General features: G+C 38.5%; 1 protein-coding gene across 2 annotated transcripts in view; it reads left to right on the top strand.

Annotated features, from left to right (window-relative positions):
• The window catches only part of col27a1b (collagen, type XXVII, alpha 1b), a 100143-nt gene that overhangs the window by 19806 nt on the left and 53824 nt on the right, over positions 1-26513 (top strand). For both annotated transcript variants that reach the window (XR_009271418.1, XM_058776746.1), the window contains exons 5-12: positions 3312-3365; positions 5236-5289; positions 7467-7520; positions 21302-21346; positions 22501-22554; positions 23691-23735; positions 24740-24793; positions 25626-25670. Coding sequence is in view for 1 of the 2 variants with exons in the window: in XM_058776746.1 (XP_058632729.1) it covers positions 3312-3365; positions 5236-5289; positions 7467-7520; positions 21302-21346; positions 22501-22554; positions 23691-23735; positions 24740-24793; positions 25626-25670 (405 nt within the window). In the remaining variant the exon portion in view is untranslated. The remainder of the gene's footprint in view (positions 1-3311; positions 3366-5235; positions 5290-7466; positions 7521-21301; positions 21347-22500; positions 22555-23690; positions 23736-24739; positions 24794-25625; positions 25671-26513) is intronic.

Below are 26513 nucleotides of genomic sequence, written 5' to 3'. Positions count from 1 at the left end.
TGGAAAGCAACAACCACCACGCGCGTCTGCCCACACGAGTGCCTGCTGGAGATCTGAAAGTGAGCAGGAGAGATTAACCAATATGTAACTTGATAGGCTTTCTTGATACCCCTCTCTCACTCTCCTCTGATCACTAACCACGGCCACATGTGGAAAACCTGACCAAACATAAAAACGAGGTGGAAATCTGTACATGAGCTTCTTGTAAGTATCTCCATATGGCCGGTTTGTGTGTGCTCAGCAGGAAGGGTGATGAATAAGAGCCCCACTCATGGCTAACCCCAGGTGGATCATATATAAATAATAGCGCTGCCTTGACAAGTAGGCTTAGCGTTGGCTCTCGACTTTTAGTCTTTGAATCTCACCATTGCTTGTTATTTGCTCTACAGTGTGAATAACTTCCCTGATGGTTGTCAGCTATCATTCAAAAAAGATTTAAGATGAATGTTTTTGAATTGCATATAAAACTTCCATCCGTTTGGATTGCACAGTTTTACAAACTAATAAACTTAATGTAATGCATATTTGCCAGTCATGCATAAATTAAAGAGATAAGATTTATGTAATATACTAATAAACTGAATGCGTTTTAACTGTAAAACAACCAGATTTAAATATTTATAATCAATAAATCCCTTTTTTTTTTTTACTTTAACTAATTGAATGTTGCATGTTGTACAGCTAGCCATAACCATGTTATGGCTTTTTTAATGGAATACATTTAATTGATTTCACACTGAACAAATTTATAGTGGGTTTACAAATTTATATTCCGGGTTTGGAGCCCTCCCCCAGGACAGCACGCCAAAATATGCTTACTATTTGCTATCAGATTAGATGTAAGGGTGAACTCGTGAAATTATGTTTTTCAGTATACCTGTTTCTAACCTGTTTAACTGATGCATGACTGACAAATATTCATCACATTAATTTTATGTTAATACTGTGTAATTCAAATGGATGGAATTTATTTGCAAGTCAAATACATCAATATTTAAAGTAGTAGTTCAACAAAAATGAAAAATCTGCTGAAATGTACTCACCCTCAGGCCAGTTTGTTTCTTTATGGGAACAGATTTGGAGAAACTTATACTGTAGCATTACATCACTTGCAAACCAATGGAGCCCCTGCAATTATTGATAATCTAAACAGCTGATAAAATCATCACAATAATCCACAAGTAATGTACACAACTCCATTCCTGAGGAAACTCATCTACATATTGGATGACCTTAGAATAAGTACATTTTCCGTTGAAATATTGCTTTAATTTAGGCTTAAATATTTTTAACGTGTATCTAATAAGATCCCAAGGTATTTGCTGCAATCATTTTACACATTATGAAACACAAGGTGAACAGTTGAGCAGTCTTAAAAACTGACCAGAGATCCATTTAAGTAGCCGCTAAATGTGCTGAAATAGGGCTGCGCCAGAAACTGTAAACAGAATTTAATTTATGAGATGTTTGTGTACATTTTCTAGTGATCTTGGCAGCAGTAGTGTATCAAATGATGATTAAACAATAGAGAAAAGTTATTAATAACCAGCATAACCATATATAAAGACATGAAATGTAGTCAAGCACACTTTCTGCATTTTCTGCATAGTACCAGTGGATTGATGCTGTATAGTCCCTCTAAAATATGCCAGATTGCAGTCTGCTGCATCCTTCACAGCTTACGTCATATAAGGAATGCTTAGAGGGAGTGCTTATTTACCTGATTTGCATAAATTCTTGAGTGAATCGGGTGCTAAAACAATGCAGAAAGCATGTGCAAATAAACATCATAAAGCCCAAATCATTGCACCCCACAGTGTTTGTTCTCTATCAGTGTGGCCTTTAGTTTCGGTTGCCACATATTAACCTCTAAAGTGATGGCCATTTGGATTGTGACTTTTGAAGTTTGTTGTTTAAGATCACTTCCATTTTGTCTGCTTTACTAACAGAGCATATAAATCAGTGTCTAGGGAGCTTTCTTGCACTCTCTCTACTCAAGCCCCCTGGTCGCTGCTGGGAAAGTGAGCTAATGAAGAAAATCATGTCCATATGGTATATGCCAAAAGCATATGCCAGAAGTACCCTTTAAAACACAACACTTTCTTTTTAAGTGGAGGGCAATTTTCTGAATGCATGCCTTGGGCAAACTGTGCTATTTACGTACAGTACTTACCATGAGGGCCAGAATAATGAAAAATGCATGAGGTTTTTTAACATTGCTTCATTCCCTAAATTTGACTAAGCTGCTTCCCTCGGATTCTGACAGGGTTGGCGACTTTAAGGGACTAAAGGAATAAACATTTTCCAGGATTTGAGCTAAAGGTGGGGGGCTGAGAGGTCCTGAACCACTGTAAGAATTAAGGGATCCACTGTAAGTCTTTATTTATTGCCCTGACATTTTTTTTTTCTTTTGGCACTCATTCTTTCCAAGTTTCTGTCTGAAATTTATAAAGGTGCTTAAGTGCCCAATACATCGTTTTGTGAGGCATTCACATATGGGACTGCCACTGTGGAGTCATCACTGCTTTAATGTCAAGTTAATCAAGCTGGTAAATTTGCTATCCTAAATGCAACCTGATTCTGTTTCTGTTTATACATGTACTGACATAGATATGCAATTTTACCTGATACGGATTCATTTATAATTCATTCATAATCCATAATTCATTTATCCGTTCACTTAAACCCAGGGAGATTTGGGAGAGAAACAATTTTAGCAAAATGTGTCACTGCATAGAAGAAAAAAAAACACTTTTAGGCTTCCAAAATGTCTGACAATATAATTTCCACTAAGGGAAAAGTTGTTTGAAGACGGATCAGTTTTGACAGATGTTGTCTTTAATCGGCGGATTGTCTTTGATTTAATTAGCTTATGTCGCTTACGTCACTGAGGTTCGAATGAATTATCGTTTTATAATTTGATTTAAAACTTGTTGTCGTTCCTAACTGGGGGAGTTACTCATTTTACCTGCCAAAGTAAATTTTTACTCGCATTGGCACTTTGTGAGTGTTAATTTGGGACCCTGATAGCAGCTATTGGACTGACAGAAGTTATGTGCTTCTAAAACAGTCTGGTACATGAGGATTCGTTTCACTGACTCTTTTTCTCTCTGTAAATCTAATTCTCTTTTATGCCCCTCTCCTTTCCATTCTTGTCTTTTTATTGGCCTTTTATTGTTCGGAAAAAATAAAAAAACAATAATGTGGTTCAAGGCTTGTGACCCAGCTCAAGTCTCCTGCAGTGATTGCAAAGTAACTATGGAGGAGACAGCGCACAAATACAAGTGAACATGTGTTGTGTTGTTTTGTAGGGTCCTCCTGGTCCGCATGGAAACCCAGGCCGCCCAGGGACCCCCGGACCCAAGGTACGTACCACTGAATACAGATTTGTAATGCTTTTGTGGACGCTAACAAACTAGTTTGTTGGAACTGTGAGGCCCTTTTGACTTTATTTTGATAGTCCACTTTAGACATTCTACTAACTATAAGTAACTTTGCAACTACATGTCAACTAATTCGCATTAATTTGCAACTACATGTCTGCTAACTCTCAGAGTAGACTTAGGTTAGGTTAAGGGTTAGTAGAATAAGTTGACATATACTTGCAAAGTTTCTCATACTCAGTATGTTGTGTGTCGTGGACCCATCAAAATAAAGTGTTAGAAGATATTAAGCAGAGAGTCTACTAAGCCATACTCTAATGACTGCTAGTTGACATGTAGTTGCAAAGTTACTTACCATTAGTAGAATGTCTAAAGTGGACAATCAAAATAAAGCAGTAACTCCACTTTTTTCTGTTCTTGTTTAGTTTTGTTTGTTATTTGTTTTACGAAGCAATTTGTGATGACATTGATCAGTTTATTTGGACATACCATAACAAAAGCCCGTGCCCGTAAGATGCAAGTCTTGAACTTATTAGTGAATTCCTCAAACTTAAAGGGGATCTTTAAACATATGCATGAGCTTTGATCTACTCAATGGCTTCTAATTATGAGCCATATGCACTTGAAGTAGCACTTTAATAGGTGATTGTGTATTTTTACAACAGTGATATCACAAGGTAGACTATGTCAGTAGACTAAAAACACTACTACTTTGGGACCAATAGAAAACCAGTAACTCTACCTTCAACGCTTAGCTGTTGTGAATTTTGATGAACATTGGCAAGAAATATGAAGTACGTGTGAAGTACGAGTTTGACGACATCATTGGACCTGTTTATTTCCATTCACGCTTTTCACAGTTGTTCATTTTACCACATCTGGCTGCTTGTGGAAGTCTTACAATAGACCAGGAGAGCAAAGATCTTTCTTTGCCATATGAAGGCAAGCCCAAATTTAAATCTCCCTCACTTACTGTTACTGCCAGTTGGGACAAGGATGAGACAAATAGAAAGAGGGAAGAACAAAATGAGAGAGACATACCCACAAAACTAACACATCGATGCAGTATGTTTGTTGTTGGCTTCATAGCAGTCGTTTCTCTCTATAAATGTATTCAAATAGCAGAAATTTGGTCATTCATTGAGCGGTAAACCATTAAATGATGGATAAGAGCATTATAACTGGCATGAATCCAGACACATGGTGTAGACAAGCACACTTTTGGCTTTTAAGAGCCAATGTTGGTGTCTAAATTGTAGTGAGTGAAGTTTGAGCCTGGTAAATTCTTCACAACCATTCTTAACTGCTTAGATTGATTGGAAGAAAAAATATGCTACCACTTGTACAAGTGTTTGAATCATAACCATAAAGCATGGCTTCATCCCATTGCCTGAAAAGGCAGAAGAATGTGGTGTGTGAACCCCAGTGTCATTGCAGAGGCTTACTGTAAACTTATTCTCACTAGCGTACATGGGTCACTCTCTTATGTAAACAACACTCCTTTCCTTTGCAAGCCTTCATTACTCTTATCCATGTAGACTATATAGGAAAATTAGGAGAGGAATTCTGTTACAGTGTTCTGTTAGGAATAGATTTGAGAGCAGGGGTCACAATAACTCCCCAGTAACCTCCTCATTTCCTGTGCGATGTATACATGGTTCAAAACAACAGTGAGTGGTGTGTCACTGTAGGTAGTTTGAAAAGTCTTCTCATTTAAAAGCCTTTTTAGGATGGTATGCTCAGTTTAACTTTCCTGAAAGCTTTGTATAATCTAAATACACCTCATTCTAATATTTGACATTTTTCCATGAGTGGTAGTTTGGATCAGTTATTTTTTTTCTGTGTGTTACAGGGAAAAAAGGGAGACCCTGGAATCTCACCTGGCAGAGCACCAAATGGAATAAAGGTATGTGTTTTAAAGTATGGAATAATGGAATAAAGAACGAAACCAAATAGAATAAAGTATATTGTGCACTAGCAAACTTTTTTTCATGCTTAAAATGATGCAAGTACTTGCATTAATCAACACATTAATTCTTGAGAATAAAAAAAAAAAAATAGCAACTGGTAAAGAACTATGTAAGAACTATTTAAATTAACTGTTTTTTATATATTTTAAAATGTAATTTATTCCTGTGATGGCAAAGCCATTATTACAGTCTTCAGTGTCACATGATCCTTCATAAATCATTCTAATATGCTGATTTGCTGCTCAAGAAAAGAGAAAATTTGGTGCTCAGTTGTGCTGTTTAATATTTTTGTGGAAACCACGATTACAGTTTTTCTCAATCGCTTTGGTGCATTTCTCAGATCAGAAATGAAATTCTCAAAACTAAATGTTCAACCTCCACATCATTTAGTCACTTGTGCACATCATAAAAGCAGTTGATCTAGTTGTCATAAACTGACGAGCATATTTTCTACACATTTCTATTAGAGTTTTTGTAAATTTGCCATGAATTGTGCAAGTGAATCTTGACTTTCAATAATGAGGAGAATATAGATCAACCAATTATAAACCAGTTCTCTGAAATAGCTCAAAGGTGCATCTCATGAATCTTCAATTGGAAAGCATATATAGACAGAGGACAACACAAGAGTTACAAATTCTGAAGATGGATGAACATCCAGAAAACGATCAGGGTCAACAGCCGAGAGGAAGAAGAGGTGTAAGGATGCATGGTGGAGGGGTACAGAGGCAAAACAGAGGAAGAAGCAGAGGAGGCCAAAGACAGAGGCACATATCAGATGAAATAAGGGCCACTATTGTGGACCATGCTGTCAATCATGGCCTTAAATGGCTGAAGGGTGCAGCTAAATATTGCGAGGTCAACCATATCCTCAATTATTCAAACATTTTGAAAGAGTCTCTTTCAATCAATATCCCACATACAGTAATGTGTAAATTTGTACATTTGAAAGGATATATGGCATACATAAGAAGTGCAACCTTCTGCATTTCAGTACAGTAACTCTCATCCAAACTGTTGCCATAGTTTACAGCAGGTAATACTAACAGAGTGCAGTGTCATGACTAAGCATTTTGACTCTCTTGTTTGTGAACAATGACACAAGGACTTTTCATTCTGATGGCACTGATATGTTCATTGACATACATACTTACTTTTGAGAGATGAACTAAAGATTTTGAGTAAGTTACAGGCTTTTGCAGGAAATCCATTGTGCGGTGCTGTTTGTATGAATTGTTTTATACTTCTTTGCAAATATTAAGTATGATTCAAGAAATGCACCAAAGCGACTGAGAAAAACTGTAATAAGCCTGAAGGGCTTGATTAGCCTGATCAGGTGTGTTTAATTAGAGTTGTGAAATTAGAGTTTAGGGCTGTGGCCCTCCAGAAATTGAGATTTGCACCCCTACCTTAAGGCCTGGGACACACTAGACTATTTTCAAATCTTAACCGATTTTAAAACTGGTGGAGACCACCACAGTTTTAACTGACTTTTAACATTATAATCCGCCTGCCAATTATAGTATCATTTTCATAGTGACACGAGATCTCATGTAGACTTGTGAGATCAAACATGAAATCAGAATAGCATAGTAGCGAACAAGTAGTATATACTTCGGCTTTTATGCGCACGCAAAGGTCCACATGTACAAGAATAGTATGTGCGTACTGTACGCACATCATCTGATTTTTGTAACCATGCATACTTTGTACTTTGACTTGGTTTTGCACTAATCAGTTGTTCCACAATGTGGCAACACTAGCCTGGGCCGTTGTTTCACAGTAGAAAACGAAACAAAAGAGACTGAACAACAACAAAACAACAAAATAGCGGAGACTATTATAACAGACGGCTGCATTGACAAGCACTTGCGTGAGAGGGTTATGAGATAGCGGCAACTTTACTTTAAAGGAGTACAAAGACATTTTTATCAATCATAACTTCTGGAGAAAATAGAGCAGATGCTGGATAAAGATAAAGCTTTCTAAAGCACATGTATTGACCTCCTGCATTCGTGCACGCAATCAAATGGAGTATACTTTGAAAGGCTGCACATTCAACTGTACACAAATTTACCATACCAGGAGTAATTTTCAGTGTTTTCCTTTTTAGGGGGACCCTGGGATATTAGGGCTACCCGGACTACCTGGTCAAGCTGGTCGGAAGGTAAGAGTCATTATTTGATTCTAGGGAGACTCCACCAATGTCACGTCACAGAACGGATCTAAGCATAGTTCCCAACCCAGATGTTTGGAAATGTTCAGCACACTTAATTTGCAACAGCATAGCATCATGTTTTTCCAGGAAACATTATTGCTTTATCAGCCCAATGCTAAAGTAATCCCTCACATACAGTCATAGCATGGCTTGTTCTGGATGGAGAGACATCAGTCTAACTCAGCAAATGCGAAACAGGTTCTTGTGTCGAACTACTCCTAAAATCAGTTGTGTGAAATCCCATTGGAAAAGGTTCTTGTAGTAGACCTCACGGAAGCTTAGAGCATTTCCCCTGCTTTTCTAGAAAGAAACCCAATTTGTTTCAGACATGTCCACCTGACCTTGATGTCCTGGACGCCGCTGTGAATGGGATAGCCAGCGCATGACCTCATTGTAGTCCAATTCCAAGGGATGTCTGTGGAAAATTCCTTGTAAAATACTGTGGTTTACCTCCACGTAGTGTGTGTATTTTATTTTGAAAGGTTCTTTACCTAACAGGACGAAATAGGTGTCATTATAGTACAACAGAAGAGGTAAATGGGTTCCAAATCAAATGAACAGACAGCGCTTTGGCCAGGGCAGACGTCCTGCTTCAAAACAGTCATATTTCCAGTGAACATATACACTGTCTGCACCGCTGAGATGAAATTGGCTCTGCCAGGTCCCCGTACTAACACTTTCAGACAGTCATTTGCAATTGCAAAGATGCCCATATTCACTTTCTCCAACGGGGAAAATTTGCTATTAAGCTTTTAGAAAACCTTCACAGATGGCATTTTCAATTGGGTTTGTGAATTTGGCATTCAGTACTTTGGCATTCTAAGAAGTAATTTAATGTGCTGTTGAGTAGCACGCGCAGTCACACAACACACACAAAGAGACCCATACATGTGCGTCGTATTACATCAGCAGTTTTACATATAATCATAATCAATAGTGTTTTTTTGAACGTTTGGATCAAAACGACTCCCTGAAACATTGTAAAGTAATGGAATTACCTGGCATTTTCTTTTCCTCCATGTGTTTTCAATCACACAGCCACAGATATAAAACAAATATTAAAAGCTGGTGGAAAATAGTTGCAGACACTGCTTGTGCTAAATTACTGCTGGCAATGAACCATAAAGTTATTCCATCCATGGGCCGTGGCCAAAGACAAAATCTTGTAACAATAAAACAAATGAAAATTGTAATGCTCAAACGTACTGTAAAGTAACACATGTACAGTAAGTAGCAGTGACACATTTGGTCATATGAGCAGGTAAAGATCGGTTGGGATTGAGTTATGCTTTTAATTTCAAAATATCGAGCCAATCATTTCACACTCGCACTGTGGGGATCAGCAGATGTGAACTCTGGCACAGCTAGACGGTGTGCTGTAATAGGACGAGCGTGGGCTACTAACGTCTGCTTGGAGATTGTAATGCTCCACCCCTTCTCTTTCTCGCTGAGGTTCACTGAGGTTCCCTTTTGGCAACGATCTTTTATACACTATATTTGTCATTTGGTTTGTGTAACTGTTTTATAGACCCAAGATGTGAACGGTGAACCGTTGCACGGCATGTATATGTTAGTATTTTTTCTGTGATGTGTCCTGAAGTGATTTCTGTAGAGCTGACTCCACATCATTTGTCATTACAAGCTCCAGATTCCTTTCTTCTTACTCATATTCCCACACTCAGCTGCTCTGTGCTCAGTTGCTTATCTAAGTTCTCAGACATAGTTGAACCCGTTTTTGTGTTTTCAAAGCAAAGCATCTAAGGCAAGCAATATTATTATTGCTCATAATGAGGTAAAAGGATTTCAACAAACTCCTTACCCAAAGCATCAAGCTAGTAACACTTTTCAATATGGTCCTTGAAGTTAACATTAGTTAATGCATTAACTGGAAATGAGCAATACATTTGTTACATTATAGTAATCTTTGTTAATGTTATTTATTTTATTAGCTCATGTTCATTAAATAATATTAGCAACATTTATTTTTGATGATTTTAATGATGTCTTGGTAAATGCTAAAAGTAACTTTAAGATTAATAAATGTGGTAACTCTTTAGATTAGGGAACCTGTTCACTATTAACCATTTGCTTGTTAGCAGTTTATTAATTAATTATTATTGTATTCATATTTACTGGCATATTGGCTGTTTATTAGTACTTACAAAGCACATATTAATGCATGACTATATTCTAGATCCCATAACCCTACCCAGTACCTAAACAACTACCTTACCTTCTATCAATAAGCAGCAAATTAGGAGTTTATTGAGGGAAAACTCTTCTAATCTAAATTGTTACCATATATGCTTTAGAGGTATTTTTAATTGTTAGTTAACTGAGAGTTAACTAATGTTGACAAATGGAACCCTTACCATTGCATTTTTGTGCTACAAATATAAATGACCTTTTTTTTTTTTTGTCTGGTTTGCTGGATTTAAAGAGTTTTTGGACACTTCTAAACTGGTCAGGCTGGTTTAAGCTGTCTCTTTTAAACATACGATGGAGTCTTTTAATGTGGTCCATTAAATAACTACCTGGCAACCACAAAAACATCCTAGCAATGCTATAGCAATGCACTAAAAACACTTAAAAAAAACCTTAGTAGCTGCATGGCAACCATCCGTATAATCCTAGCATCATGTTTTGCATAGAAAATTTTATTCGGGTAAACACCACTTGTGTTTATTTATAAAAATGTATAAAAAAAATTTAAATTAAGGCCAGTAAAAAACCTTGTGCTGACATTATATGGCATGGCTTAAGCGGAAAACCTAACAGTATTTGAAAGGAAATTTTCATAATATTTGGGTCTTTTGCCTTAGGCATTGGTTGAAAATAAAACTTCGACAGGGATAAGTGTGCTATAAAACATAGTTAACTCCAAGTTCCCTCAGCTAAAAATTGTCTTATTTTTCTTTCTTTTATAACCGGGCTTTTGAACAGATTCCCTGTCACCTGTTTGAGTAACAGGAATATGTTCATTCAACATCAACAAACTCGGCCCCTTGACCACATCTGTTACTGGATATCAGTCTCATAGATGTCCGTGGTTGTAATAGCGTAATTATATTAAACTTTATTGTCGTCACAGATTTACTGAATGGGATGGAAAAAGAGCCAGTTACTGCAGGAAAAAAAAAAAAAAAACTTTTGCTTTTACTCAGCCAGAGGTGAATGACCAATTGGGAGGAAGACCTTTGGCACAGACTGTGAAATGGAACTAGAACAAGCTGCGTTTTTTGGAATTGGAGGCGTCTATTCATAGTTACCTGGAAGAGCATCTGTGTCTGCAATAGTTTAATGAAGCGACACTCTCGGGTCAAGAGAGGGGGGGGGGGAGCATGTTTGTTCCTTTTTCTGTAGCTAAGGATTACATAAGATATATAATGCAAAACAGTTCAGATACTACAGACTGTCTTGGATTGTCTTTATTTTGGACCAAAACTCCAATTTTTAAAGATGAACTAAATCAAGTTTAAATTGAGTGGCTAAGAGCTAAGCTGTCTTGGTTTATTTAGAAGCGCTCAGTATCAGCAGAAATCACAGAAATAGAATTTATGAATCAAGTTCCCAGTGGAGTGCTGCTGAGATATTGTATTATTGTACTCAACTGTATCATCAAATGGGCTTTGTGAAGCCAGGCAGAAAAAAACGTTTTGTTCGTTGTCTCCATGAAATCTGATTTTTACAAAAAATATTTACTTGTGGCTTGAAATTTGATTAAAATCAGATTGTATTTCATATCAGATTTCATGCCGGTTGGAATACGGCATGTCATGCACAATGCAGTTGTGCAATACAGCTGTGCCCACATTCACTCACTCACTTAACTACTGTATGTTGCATTCAGTATGTAGTAAATTGTGAATGAATGAACAAGTGAGCGATTTTGGACACATGCACAAATGTGTAAAATACAGTAATTGTGTAAATATTTTTGTGTAAATAAAGGCACAATGTAACACAATTTTCAAGATATTTTTTTCCATATTGTGACATACATCTGAGTGAAACAAATTATTAAAAAATATTTTCAACACAAGTATGTCATTTTACAGGAATACAGGAAAATATACACTGTTAAAAAATCTGTAAAAATAGGGCACAATGCACTGTATTAATATGAGGGTATTGTCTGTATGGATGTATGTATGTATTTATTTTACAGTGTACAAAAAACAACAACCAAATAATACAAAAAGTAAAATAGTGCAAACATTAAATAAAAATAAATAAATATGAATAAACAAATACATATAAATAAATACATATTATGAAATATGCAAAAGTAAGTAAGTGTGAAATTTTCAAAATTAACCATTTCTAGCTACAATGGTCTGAAAAGTGTGTAATCATTATTAATAATAATATAACAGTTGTAGGAAGAAAGAAAACAATAACAAAAATACTTGTCAATAAGTTACTGTAGTTATTTTTTTATCATTTTTAAACAATTGCTTTTGCAATTTAAAAAAAAATAAAAAAATTGAAGACTGTTGAGACTTAGTTGTAATCATACAAAACTATTGGTGATAGTGTTGATAATGATGATACTGTAAGAGGTATAATAGTGTACCAAGTTTCTTTAATTGAATGAAAATATGATGACATAAAATACTTGGCAAACACTGAATGGAGGCTTTATCTTCTGAATTTCTGAAGTCCACCACATGCATACAGCATCATACATGCACAGAAACAGTTGCTTCCTTTTATTACGGTCCCTTTAGCACACACATGTGGGATCTATTTGTTCTCTGTTTATGCATGGTATAAACGTAAGCACTAATGGCAAGACACATTCTCTTTTTCGTGGCAATGAAGCCTGACCCTCAATCCTACTCTGACTCCTAGTTCTACATTGGGGACTTCCCTCCCCTTATGCAATATATTTCCATAGTTTAGGAGGAGGGAGGGCATTGTTCATTGTCCTCCACAGAAGAGCAGTCAGGTCCAGTGTGGAGATCACAAGCCTGTGTTGCATTTAACCTGTCTTTGATCGCTTGTGCCAAACTATGTTTTGTTTTGTTTACTCAGAAGAGTCCTTACTAATTAGCAGTGTTTTGTAAAGACATTTGCCCCAGCAGGCACAGATAAACACCAAAAACAGTTGATGGAACAGTTGGCACTGGCACAGTAGCTGCGGGTAGAGTGTTTGCTCTAAATCACATACAGTAGCCACAAAATCTATTTGGATACCGAAACCACACTTAAAAATGCATAAATGTCATTACATTATATAAGCAAATATCAAATCAAATAACATTTATTTATTTATTTTAATGAAAGATTTTTCACAAAAACACGTTTATGTTTTAAATCGTTTAATAAATTAATAAATGTACTACATACAGTAGGTAACACTTTAGTATAGGGACCAATTCTCACTATTAACTAGCTGCTTATTATCATGTCTATTGTTAACATATTGGCTGTTTATTAGTACGTATAAAGCACATATTCTGCATGACCGTATTCTACATCCCTAATCCTACCCAATACCTAAACTTAACAACCACCTATTAATAAGCAGTAAATTAGGAGTTTGTTGAGGCAAAAGTCATAGCTAATTTTTTGATGATAGCAAGAATTGAACCTTAAAATAAAGTGTGACTGAACATATTGGTGGATCATGTTCATAGTAAATGTAATAAACTACACCTGTGGTCGCATCTGTGTGAACTTCTGGAGAACTGACTTCAAAGACCCACGTTTAGTTCTGTGAAAAGCTCTGGCATTATTTGTTTGCTGAATATTTACTGATATTTTGTTTCTAATGTAATTGAATGCATGCATTTTTATATGTCCAAAAATGTCTAAATACTTTTTGGAGACACTGCAAATATATCTTTATTTTTATCTTTATCTAGATCTATATCTATATCATTCATATCTATATCTGTCTATATATACTGTATTACCATTACAAAATTTGGTAACACTTTACAATAAGGTGTCATTTGTTAACATTAGTTAATGTATTAACTAACATGAACAAACAATGAACAATGCATTTATTACACTATTTATTAATCTTTGTTAATGTTAGTTAATGAAAATACAGTTGTTCATTGTTTATTCATGTTAGTTCACAGTGCATTAACTAATGTTAACAAACACAACTTGTGATTTTAATAATGCATGAAATTAACATTAACTACGATTAATAAATGCTGTAGAAGTATTGTTCATTCTTACTTCATGTTTACTAATGTTGTTAACTAATGTTAACTAATGAACCTTATTGTAAAGTGTTACCCAAAATTTTAATTTTAAAAAGAAGTCACTTATTTTTACCAATACTTTTATTTGATGAACTGTAAAAATAGTAATATTGTGAAATGTTATTACAATTTAAAATAACTTCTATTTGTATTCTATTTGTAGTCTATTTGAATATGTTTTAAAATGTTATTTATTACTTTGATGGCAAATCAGATTTTTCAGCATCATTACTCCAGTTTTCAGTGTCATGTGATCCTTCAGAAATCATTCTAATATGCTGATTTGGTACTCAAGAAGTATTTCTTATTACTATCAATGATGAAAACAGTTGATGCGTAATATTTTTATGGAAAACGTGATACATTTTGTCAGGATTCTTTAATTAATAGACAGTTTAAAAAGCATTTATTTGACAGTTAAGATCAATTTAATGCATCCCTTCAAAAAAAAAAAAAAAAAATGGTTGCAATTTATTTTACAGTATGTGTACTTGCATGTACTTACAGTGTACTTACACTGTACCTACCTAAGAAAGTACAAGTAATATAAGAACATGGGGTAGGGTTAGGTTTAGGGGTAGGTTCAGGGTTAGTAGTAGTTATTGTAATTACTATAATAAGTACATAGTATGTACATGAGTAACAGGACTGTAAAATAACGTGTTAGAAAAAAAAATAGTATTTGTACAATGTACTTGGTGTGGGAGTGTTGCTCAGTGAGAGCTGATCCTTGCCGTAGAATTTCCATTCCTCCTCTTGAATTCTAGTCAATAGAAGTTTCCTCTCTGTTATTGTAATCCCAAAGGTTACTGCCAATTACCCAGCCAAGACACATAACACCACATGATTTTTCACTCACTGTGAAGGTGTCGATGATGTCTTCATTACATTTACAGTCCCTATAAATCTTCGTAGAAGGAAAGGTTCTTAAAGTGGTACCTCAGCACACTGAGGAATGAGTGCCATGAATGTTCCTGTTGTGTTGGACCTTGAAGAGCTCCATAGGTCGATTCTGAATTGTTTTTGTTCATTGGTTCTTGTTCTTCTTAATGTAATAGTTCACCCAAGAATGAAAGGAGTGATTCCAAACCTGAATATTCTGTACTTTTATTAAATGGAAAAGAGCAGCTTGGACATTCTGTGAAATATCTACAGTTTAATATATAACATATTAACATATATGCATAAAAAAATAAAAAAATATATATACAGTATCTCACAAAAGTGAGTACACCCCTCACATTTCGGCAATCATTTTAGTATATCTTTTCAAGAGACAATTCTATAGAAATGAAACTTGGATATATTTTAGAGTAGTCAATGTGCAACTTGTATAGCAGTACAGATTTACTGTCCTCTGAAAATAACTCAACATACAGCCATTATTGTCAAAAAAGCTGGCAACAAAAGTGAGTACACCCTACGTGAAAACAGCTATATGTCGTTTAACCATGCAAAGCCACATGTCCTATTCATCATGTTCATGTTTATTTCTGTAACGGTTCGTCAGACGGAGTGGGATCCATAAGCAGCTTTGAGTAAACCAACAGACAAAGTCAAAATGCCAACAAACAGTACTGGAGGAGGCTAGGCAGAGACAAAGTAGCAGAGCATGCAAAGATCAGAGCAGGCGGCAAAAAATCAAATTAAAGTTTACCAAGACGAGGCAGGTGGCAAACAATCACAAGGTCTGTGGACAAAACAATACTTCGCGTAGATCAGAGTGTGAGTGCTGCTTATGTATGAGAGATAATGAGGGACAGGTGTAGCAGGGTGATTGGCCCAGGTAAGTGGGATCATGGGAAACTGAGTCTGGGCAAAGTGTGATCAAAATTCAGGTGAGAAGAAGGTGATGCCGGAGTTCCGTTCGTAACAGAGCCCTCCCCCTGTGAGCGGCTCCTGACGCGAGGAGGCAAGCGGCGCCAGAGTCTTCCTCGAGGTCGGGGGGCTGGTCTTTCCGGGTGATTCCTATGGAATTCTTCAGTAAGTGTGGGGTCCAGGATATCTCCTGCGTTGACCCAGGAACGTTCCTCCGATCCAAACCCCTTCCAGTCGACCAGGTATTGCAGAGTTCTGCCCCGACGCCGGGAGTCTAGCAGCTCGTGCACCTCATAGGCCTCCTCACTGTCAATCAGGAGAGGAGGGGGAATCTGTGGCTCGGGTCCCTCCTCCGGCGTGACCACCAGCGGGTTTCAGTAGAGAGACATGGAAGGTAGGAGAAATACGGTAGTTAGCAGGCAGTTCTAGGCGAAATGATACTGGGGTGATTTGTCTGATAATTTTAAAAGGACCCACATACCTGAGGTTGAGCTTCTTACTGGGTAGTCGTAAACGCAGATCTCTTGTGGATAACCAGACCCACTGACCTGGTGAGTACGTGGGCCCGGCACGACGATGACGGTTAGCCTGCAGTTCCTGGTGTCTGACCGCTCATAACAGGTGAGTGTGTGCACGATCCCAGACCACCTCACTGTTCTGCAACCATTCAGTGACTGACGGTAGATTGGTGGGTTCACCGGACCATGGGAACATAGGTGGTTGGAAACCCAGAACGCATTGAAAAGGAGTCAATCCAGTGGCTGGTTTTACTAGTGAATTTTGTGCATATTTCGCCCATATCAGGTACCTACTCCACTCGGTCTGGCACTGCTGACAGTAGTATCTCAAAAACCGGATTACGTCCTGATTGAGTCGTTCTGACTGCCCGTTAGATTGGGGATGGTAGCCTGACGTGAGAGGTGAACTGGGGACCCCGGTCTGACACAATGTCCTCTGGGAGACCATACAATCGGAATACCTGATTGCACAACAGTTCGGTGGTCTCGAAGGCAGTGGGCAGTTTGGGTAGTGGAAGTAGCCGACAGGCCTTGGAGAATCGATCTACGATCGTCAGGATGGTGGTGTGATGATGGTGGCCTTGTGAATTGGGCAAATCTGTGATGAAGTCAACCGCGATGTGAGACCAGGGTCGTTGTGGTGTGGGTAATGGTTTGAGCAGGCCTGCCGGGAGCTGTCTGGGGGTCTTTGAAGAGATGCAGGTATTGCATTGTTTGATAAATTGGATGGTGTCAGCCGATAGTGTAGGCCACCAAAAGCAGTTTCTGAGCAGATGTTCAGTAGCGGTTATGCCAGGGTGACCGGAACTAGGTGTGGAATGTACCTGCGTGAGCACTTGTTGCCGGAGGGGTTCAGGAACAAAAGTGAGATTAGCTGGGCACTCAGTGGGGGGGCTGAATCTGTTGGTTCATCTGCTCAATCTCGGTCATTATGTCCCATTGCACGGGAGCCACCAGTAACTTGGTGGGCAGAATGTTATCACTGGTACCATTCTGAATGCTGTTCTTCATCTGACGTGAGAGAGCGTCGGCCTTTGTGTTCTTGGTGCCCGGCCTGTAAGTAACTGTATATCGAAATCTTGTGAAGAATAATGCCCACCTAGCCTGCCGTGGGTTGAGTCGCTTGGCAGAACGTAGATACTCTAGGTTCTTGTGGTCCGTTAGCACCACAAATGGGTGAGTAGCGCTCTCTAGCCAGTGGCGCCATTCCTCCAGAGCTAGTTTCATGGCCAAGAGCTCACGATTGCCCACATCATAGTTTCTCTCAGCCGCAGACAACTTCCAAGAAGAAAAAGCACAGGGGAACATTTTGGAAGGCTCACCATGTCGTTGCGAGAGGATTGCCCCTACCCCAGAGTTAGAGGCGTCGACCTCGGCAATGAATTGGCGGTTGGAGTCTGGATGCTTAAGCATGGGAGCAGATGTGAAGCGGGTCTTTAGTTCCCGAAAGGCACGAAGAGCCTCTTGAGACCATTGTAATTTGGAAGTGTTACGCTTGGTCATGGTGGTCAGTGATGCTGCGATGGTGCTAAAAACTCCTAATGAAGCGGCGGTAAAAGTTGGCGAACCCCAAGAAGCGTTGCATCTCTTTTACCGTCATAGGTTGTGGCCAATCCAGCACTACTTTTACCTTTCTTTCATCCATTGCCACCCCATCTTGACTGATTATATAACCCAGGAATGATGTGCTCGTCTGGTGAAATTCGCATTTCTCCAGCTTGGCGTAGAGTTGGTGTTGCGTCAGCTGTTTAAGAACTGCCCGAACGTGTTGGACTTGTTCCTTGATAGTGTTGGAACAAATCAGAATATCGTTGATGTAGATGATCACCCATTTGTCAAGCATGTCCCGAAAAATATCATTCATGAATGATTGGAAGACTGAAGGACTGTTTGCAAGGCCGGACGGCATAACCCAATATTCGTAATGCCCACTAGAGGTGGAAAACGCCGTCTTCCATTCATCTCCCCTTCTGATACGGATGAGATTATCTCCTTGCGGAGATCTAACTTGGTGTATAACTTGGCTTGACACAGTTGTTCGAGGGCAGCAGGAACTAGTGGCAATGGATAACGGAACTTGATGGTATTGTCATTAAGGCCCCGGTAATCAATGCACGGCTGCAATCCTCCATCTCTCTTCTTTACGAAGAAGAAGCCGGCCGACGCAGGAGATGTCGATGGTCTGATGAATCCTTTGGCCAACTCCACTTCAATATACTGCTTCATTGCTGCGGTCTCTGGCTGAGAGAGCGGAAAAATCCTACCCTTGGGGGGAGTGGTACCTGGGATGAGGTCAATGGCGCAATCTACAGATCTGTGATTAGGGAGTTGTGTAGCTCTCTTCTTGCTGAAAGCCTCCGCAAGGTCTGCGAACTCAGACGGCAGGTCTGGGATCTCTGTATTCAGTTCTGGTGATGCGGAAGGTTTAGATATTTTCAGCAGACAGTGCTCCTGGCATGTTGACCCCCATTCCGTGATTTGCCCCTCTCTCCAGGAGAAGGAAGGCCAGGGAAGGCCAAGGATAAGAGGATGGTTGGGTGACTGGATGACGTAAAACTGAATGGTCTCTGTGTGTAAGGTTCCAAGTTGCATCTTGATTTCCTCGGTGAGGCGGCAAATCCTTCCCTCACCGAGTGGTCGGCCGTCTAGCGCTTCCACTGCCAAGGAGGAGTTACAATGGGTTAGTTTCAAATGGTATTGTTGAACAAATTTGCCAGATACAAAATTCTCAGCCGCCCCTGAGTCTAAAAGTACCGTTGTTTGAATTACTTTTGCCTGGATGGTAAACGTGACTGGCAATTTGAGACTAGAGGTTAAGGAACTGGTAGTAACATTTACACTCACCGATCTTGGGCTGGTAGCTGGACGAACTGGGCATGTTGCCTTAACATGGCCGGCTTGACCGCAGTAAAGGCATAACTGGTTCTGCATGCGGCGCTCTCTCTCCTGGGGAGTCAGGTGAGTAAATCCCAACTGCATGGGTTCGTCTGCAGGACTGGGTTTGGGAATGGTGCGAGGCATGGAGCGGCCTGGATGGCGTGATTGGATGAGGTTATCAACGTGAATGGTTAAGTCCATGAATTCTCTCAGATTTCTCCCCTCGTCACGGCACGCCAGCTCAGATTGCAGTTCAGCATTCAATCCCTTCCTGAAAAGGAGCTTGAGAGTATCCTCTACCCACGTCGTTTGAGCTGCCATCGTTCTGAATGATAGGGTGTACTCCACGGCTGATCTCCTTCCCTGACAGAGAGTTAACAGTTGCTCTCCTACACTCTTGCCCTCAGCGGAGTGTTCAAAAACCTCCCTGAAGTCCCGGAGGAAGGAGTCAAAGGTGGGGAAAGCTGATCCATCATCTCTCCAGAGAGCCGTAGCCCAGTCCAACGCCTTTCCAGAAAGCAGTGAGAAAACAAATGCGACACGGCTAGAATCTGTGGAATACAGAGTGGGTTGCTGTTCAACAAACAGAGTGCATTGCATCAGAAATCCCTTACATCTGGATGGTTCGCCGTTAAACTTTTCAGGGAGAGGAAGGCGGGGATTTACGGACGGAGCCGATAGGGATGGTGGACTCGCTGGGACCGCTGGTGGTGGTTGAGCGACTGCCTCGGGCTGAGGTAGACGGAGTGCCTGTACCGCCCTAACGAGCTACTCAGTTAGCATGGTAAGTCGGCTGAGTTGATACTGGTGCATGGCGAGTTGCGAGAGCTCGGTAGACAGTTGCATAATCACTGCTGGATCGCATATTGGCGAAGTATTCTCTAACGGTTCGTCAGACGGAGTGGGATCCATAAGCAGCTTTATTGAGTAAACCAACAGACAAAGTCAAAATGCCAACAAACAGTACTGAAGGAGGCTAGGCAGAGACAAAGTAGCAGAGCATGCAAAGATCAGAGCAGGTGGCAAAAAATCTAAGTAAAGTTTACCAAGACGAGGCAGGTGGCAAACAGTCACAAGGTCTGTGGACAAAACAATACTTTGCGTAGATCAGAGTGTGAGTGCTGCTTATGTATGAGAGATAATGAGGGACAGGTGTAGCAGGGTGATCAAAGAAGTTGAGTCCTTGTGCTGTGCGTCAGGTGCAGAAGCTGGCTTCAAAAAACAGACGCATGAGTGCTGCCAGCATTGCTTTAGAGGTTGCATAAGTGGAAGGTCAGCTTGTCAGTGCTCAGACCATACGCCGCACACTGCAAAAAGTCAGTTTGCAAGGCCGTCGTCCCAGAAGGAAGCCTCTTCTGAAGCTGGCTCAACCTGGCCAAGAGCATGAATTACTGGAACCATGTCCTGTCTCACTTTTGTGAGATACTGTGTGTGTATATATGAAGAGTTCAGATGCAAAAGCCTCTAAATGCCGTCTGAAATTTTCTTCTAAAATGAGCATTTTTATCAGGCTCCTATATTTATGTTCAGCTATTTCACTTTAATTGCATAGAAATGCACCTATACATTTTTGCTGTTAACGAGAAATTTGTAATGAAGCAATTACGATATATAGTTGAGTTAATGCGGTAAACTCATAAAAATAAAACCTGAAGAGGTAGCTTCCACATAAACATAAAATGTTGTCTTTCCCTCATTGTGGGCTGATATGAAAGCTAATTGGCCTGTCCCCAGACTATTTAAGCATCTGCTCAGCCATTAATGAGTTGGTATTAGTTCGGAAGTGGCTTGCTGTTAGTGGAATCTGTTGATGTGCACTCTGAGACCTGTTACGTTTCTCTACATTTATTACTTTTCCATCCCTCGATCCTGGGAACATTTGTAAACCGCTGGGATCGTACATGCTGGTTTCACTTTGTTCCTGTGACTCATTGGCAGACACATTGAATGCAAAAGCAAATTTTCATTTCATTATGTCAAAAAAGAATGACGTTACTTGTGTAACGAGAACATACTGTCAGCTTATGGTCATTTAATAGCTGTTTGTGGGAAATTATCAAGTTCCTTTAGAATTACTAAAGTTCAGAGATTATGATAGATTTTCTTTTGGCTCTGTATATGGAAACCCCCCAAGATACGATTAAGCAAATGTTTGAGAAGTGACTCCCTTAAAGGCACATTATCCTTACTGTAGTTTACCACCTCTTGTTTGACAAACTATAAATGGGAGTGTGTTTATATCCTTTTGCAACACTCAATCTCTCTCTCTCTCTCTCACTCTCTCTCTTCTTAGGGACAGAAAGGCCATCCTGGTCCCTCTGGCCACCCTGGAGATCAAGTGAGTTCCTATGCCATTACTTTTTTTTTCACTTTCCACAAGAGGAGAATTAAAACTAGAGGATTGCTATGATCTTTACATAACCAAAGTAAAAATCATAAAGGTACTGTCACATTCACCATTGCTTTGTGAACTTTTGAAGGCCAAATCCTTTCATTCTGAAGTGAATCGGGAAGAATTTCACCTGATAGAGTTTCCTTATGCAATTTTTGTTTCGGGTTGGCAGAATAGCTTGGATCTTTATTATGTCATTATTCCCATTATTTTATGGCTTTATGGCTTTGTGGCTTTCTTTTGCCTGTGAAATTTGACTGCAAATGTGACCACACCTTAGCTCTGAATATTATCTTGTCTGTTTAGTAGACATGATGATTTCAGTTGGGCTCTCGTTTAGATCTTTTCAGATCCATTGAGACCTAAGATGGAATGTATGTGTAAAGTCCAAGAGTACTTTTTTATTTTTTTAAACTGGGCATAAATTTTAGGATAAAAAAAAAGTAACAGACTACAGACTCACAAAAATGATTAAATGCATTTATTTTTTTATTGCAATATGTTTCTGTAACAGTAAATTAATTGACATCCCTAGTAAAATATGCATGTGACAACAAATCTTTCATCTAACCAGAACACTTTGCTACTCAGTTGAGATGCATTCCAAGTCATCCACACTTGCATATATAATAAATTACATGCTTAGCAATGGGCACAAGGAAAACTAAAAAGAGACTGTAGAACTGATTTAAAAAAAAAAAAAAAATTAATTAATCAATTTTGTCAGTCTAGACTTTCCTCAAATTTCTGGAATTGAATTTTAGAGTTGTTGAGTTATTGTTGTATAAAAATAATATCTAATGGTTTCATCTTTGTTTCATAATCTCACAATTCTGTGGTCAGCCATACACGCTCTATTTTTGTCATATTGACAAAAATGGCAACACATGAAAAAAGACTGAAACTATTTACAGACACGCAGAAGAAAAACATGTTGTTTTAATAGAAAGGCTGTTCACTCCTCTCTCTCTCCATTGTGCTTTTTATATTTCTTTTTGTTTGTTATGGCTTTTCACAAGAAGAGCTTCCAATGCTAATGACATATTTATTGTAATGGATTTTTTCCTCCTTATATTCTGTTCATTCTTCTCTCTCCACAGGGAGAAAGAGGACCGGATGGAAGCCCGGGTGCCAAAGGTTATCCTGGCAGGCAGGTGCAGTAAATCTTCTGTTGTGCTGCTGGCTTGCACAGTACTCACCGACACGAGTATAGTGAGACTATTAGTAAAGTGTCAGAGCTTGTATTGGAGACTAAAACAACTTGCTCTGCCAATATGACCACTTATTTTGACATCATTTTTTGAAAAATGGTAATTGTTTTTGGAATTAACAGGCAATGAAAATGAATTTTATATTTTGAGCTTAGTGTGCTAGCACTAAATTAATCATTTTGTTGGCTGCCAAAGTCATGAATGTTACCTGATCTTTGGAAAAGTCATTTGCAAATGATGATTCTCCTACTTTTGATAGATGTTCCCCCTCTGCTGAGTCTGCATGTGATCAGCCCCAGATTTTCCAGATTACCAGATTTACATATTCAGGGAAACAAATATAATTTACTAATTAAACATTCTGGTAGTTTCCAGTCTTAACATAACTTCACAACGAGGCATGTTTTAGAAAATCCTATTGGAAAATAAATTTACGTATTTTTTTGCAGACTTTACAGAGAATCAGCTGATTTAACTTTTTAAAGGGATAGTTCACCTAAAAATTATGGCATTTAATCGCCCTCAGGCTGTTCCAAACCTGTATGAGTTTCTGTCTTCTGTTGAACACAAAAGAAGATATTTTGAAGAATGTTGGTAACCAAAAAGTGGACAGTGGCCATTGACTTCCATAGTATGGAAAAAATACTATGGAAGTAAATGGGTACCGTCAACTGATTAAATGCCAGAATTTTTATTTTTGGCTGAGCTATCCTTGGCCAAGGTTGGCTAAATCGGCACATGCTACAAAAGCGCTCATCCCAGTTCAGGTTATGTTTAAAATTTGGCAAGTCTAAAATAGGAATCGTGAGAGGTGTTGCCAGAATTGTTTCACAGTTCTCAAGTATGTCCTCCAAACACTTGATAAGTCTTCAGGAGGACATATTAATTGGCACAAGACCGACTTATTTGCTACTTTCCACCTGTTCAGCACTAAATCCAATCTGTTCCTCATGATTATCAAGCTGTCATTTTTGATAGTGTATTATACACAAAATACTATGGAGTTTTAGCTTTCGTGAGCATATTTGCAAAATTGCAACATTATAACTCATCATAATTGGTTTGTTTGTGTTTTGTAGGGTTTGCCGGGGCCTATAGGAAATATGGGACCAAAAGGTGTACGGGTAAGGGATAAATAACACAGAGGGTCTCTATATTGCCTGTTTTGATATACCTGTATTGTCTTAATATATATATATATATATATATATTTTTAAAATCAGAAATCATTTAGACTGTGTTGGCTATAAATGAATCATCATGTATTGGCTGAGTTCAGTTAAGATGAGATGTTTTTGCATTCCATGTTTGCTACTACTTATAAATTTGCCTAAAAGTGATAGAGCTATTATGTTCAGGAAGTTTTGTAAGGACTGCTACATTTTTGGTATTGAAACCTCGTTTTCCAGTTTGGAAAAAGGAAATGGTTGTAGACATTTAAGTATCCGTTATTCAGAGTTGTTTTCATTATAAAACCTCAGAACATCAGCTCTGAAAGTATACCGCTGTCAGCTGGGTTTTATATTATAATTCCACTAACATTTTAAAACCAGTTTGGTCTTGTAAAGTATATGGCAGCAGTGTACATCCAAAACCTTTTTTTATTATTTCCCAGAGTGCTAAAATATTTTTTTATTAGTTCATTGTTTTTTTTTGTTTTTTTTACTGTATATAAGAATATGTTGTAATAAGTATATTTTTAATAATGTTTTATTTCATTTAGTTAGTTAATAGTTAATGGTTTTCATTTTTATTTTGCTTTTTTCATGTTGCTTTTTATTATTGTGTCATAAAATGCATCATTCCCTCATCAGTCTTTGTCTTTTTCTTTTCATGATTTTATTGTATGTTCATGTGTATTAACCTTGTGACCCGACCTTAGGCATCCTGCCGAATGCCAGTGTGATCCCTGGTGTGAGGGTATGTGCCCTTGGACTACATCGTGGAAGCCAGCACCATGCAGTCCATGGGCATATACACTTGCCTCAAGGCCTAGATCTTCACAGAGCGTCCACTGTCCTCAAAAGACCCTTGCAAGTTAATCTGCGCTTTATCAAGGGATGTTCAGACCATATCACTCTAAAGTCTCTCTGTTTATTTCTTGTCTTCTTACACTCCCCTTTTTTAGGGCTTCATTGGAATTCCAGGCGTCTTTGGTCTCCCTGGACCTGACGGAGAAAGAGTGAGTTTTGCTGTTGTTTCTGCACTCAAGTGATTTTTTTTGCTAATTATGGATGTCATGAAGAAATGCACAGCAAATAGTTTGAATTTGAATAGAATAGAAATATTAAAATTATTTACAGATTTAGAAAAAGCTGAACGCAGAAAACAAACCAAAAAATATAACAACACATCAACTGAATGTACAAAGCAAACAAAAACTTCAGTGTAACAGCTGTTACTAAAGTTGTGCATTAAAAATCCATTGATGTTCCCTAGTTTTTAGTAAAACAGTGTGGCTTATTGGAGATGTATAGTCTTGGTTTTATATACTCCTTGAGAAAATATTACTTGAGCAAAGACCACACACTTCCACTTGTGCCTTACATGTATCATTCTTCTTTATAATGGTGGCTTGCAAATCCAGAGCACTTGCTTTGAATAGAAAGCCTGGTGAAAGGGGCACGCTCCACTAAAACCACAGAGATCCCCCTTCAAAACAGTAGTTAGTCTCAGTTCTCACAATATTTGCTCAGGAACCTCGAGCTGGTGAATTCCAGCCTGCAATACTTTGTGGAAATAGCAATATAAGCCCCTGGGAGCTGGAATATGGCCTGCTGCGGATTAGACAGATCATGTCTCCTATTTTCAGGCCCAGAGGGACAGAGTTCATAGAGATCTGAGAGACCCTTTTGTGTCCAGAAGAACAGAAACTAAAGACCTTTCAGCATTCACACAGTCTGTTGCATCTGGGATTGGTAATTGATTAATTCATTGTGTGCTTTTGTTTTGTCACTTCCGTCTCTTTTTACCTGTCTTTCCATGCTCTCCTTCTCTCTGCTGTCTCTTCCTAGGGTTTACATGGTGTTCCCGGGAAGAAGGGCAAGATGGGTAGGCCGGTAAAGTTTTCTTTCACCATCCTCTCTGGAGAAACTTCTGTGAATGACTTGCCTCTGTGTTCAGTGATTTGTGACCCCTTTCATGCTGTTTGAGAGAGTTTGATTCTGTTTGCGCTGACTTTATGACCCTCATTATCTACAATCTTAAAGCATGGTTTCTCAACCATTGTTCCACAGCCAATTGGATGGATACATTAGAGTAGTTCACCCCAAAATGAACATTTTCTGAAAATGTACTCACCCTCAGATCATCCAAGATGTAGATGAGTTTGTTTTTTCATCAAAACAGATTTGGAAAAATGTAGCATTACATCACTTGCACATCAATGGATCCTCTGCAGTGAATGGGTGCCGTCAGAATTGGAGTCCAAACAGCTGATAAAAACATTACAATAATCCACATGACTCCAGAACATTAGATTAATTAATATCTTGTGAAGCAAAAACCTGTGTGTTTGTAATAAACAAATCAAAAGCAATGTTATGGATGGAGGACTTATATTTTAACCGGAAGCAATTAACTGTTTAAATTTAAAAACATCTTGATGCAGTTATTTTTTATAAACATGCAGTTTTTTGTTTGACAAGACATTAATTGATGGACTAGAGCTGTGTGGATTACTTGTAGATTATTGTGATGTTTTTATCAGCTGTTTGGGCTCTCATTCTGACAGCACCCATTCACTGCAGAGGATCCACTGGTAAACTAGTGATGCTAAATTTCTCCAAATCTGTTCCAAAGAAGAAACAAACACATCTACATGTTCTGTTTTTTAAGCAAACTATCATTTTTTGCGACTTTTTTCTTTAAGAACATGACCACATTGCAGCCTACATTCCACG

The sequence above is a fragment of the Onychostoma macrolepis genome, chromosome 05, assembly GCF_012432095.1.
Source record: "Onychostoma macrolepis isolate SWU-2019 chromosome 05, ASM1243209v1, whole genome shotgun sequence".
NCBI classification, from domain to species: Eukaryota; Metazoa; Chordata; class Actinopteri; order Cypriniformes; family Cyprinidae; genus Onychostoma; species Onychostoma macrolepis.
The sequence above is the reverse complement of the archived record's forward strand: the minus strand, read 5'-3'. Positions and strand labels throughout refer to the sequence as shown.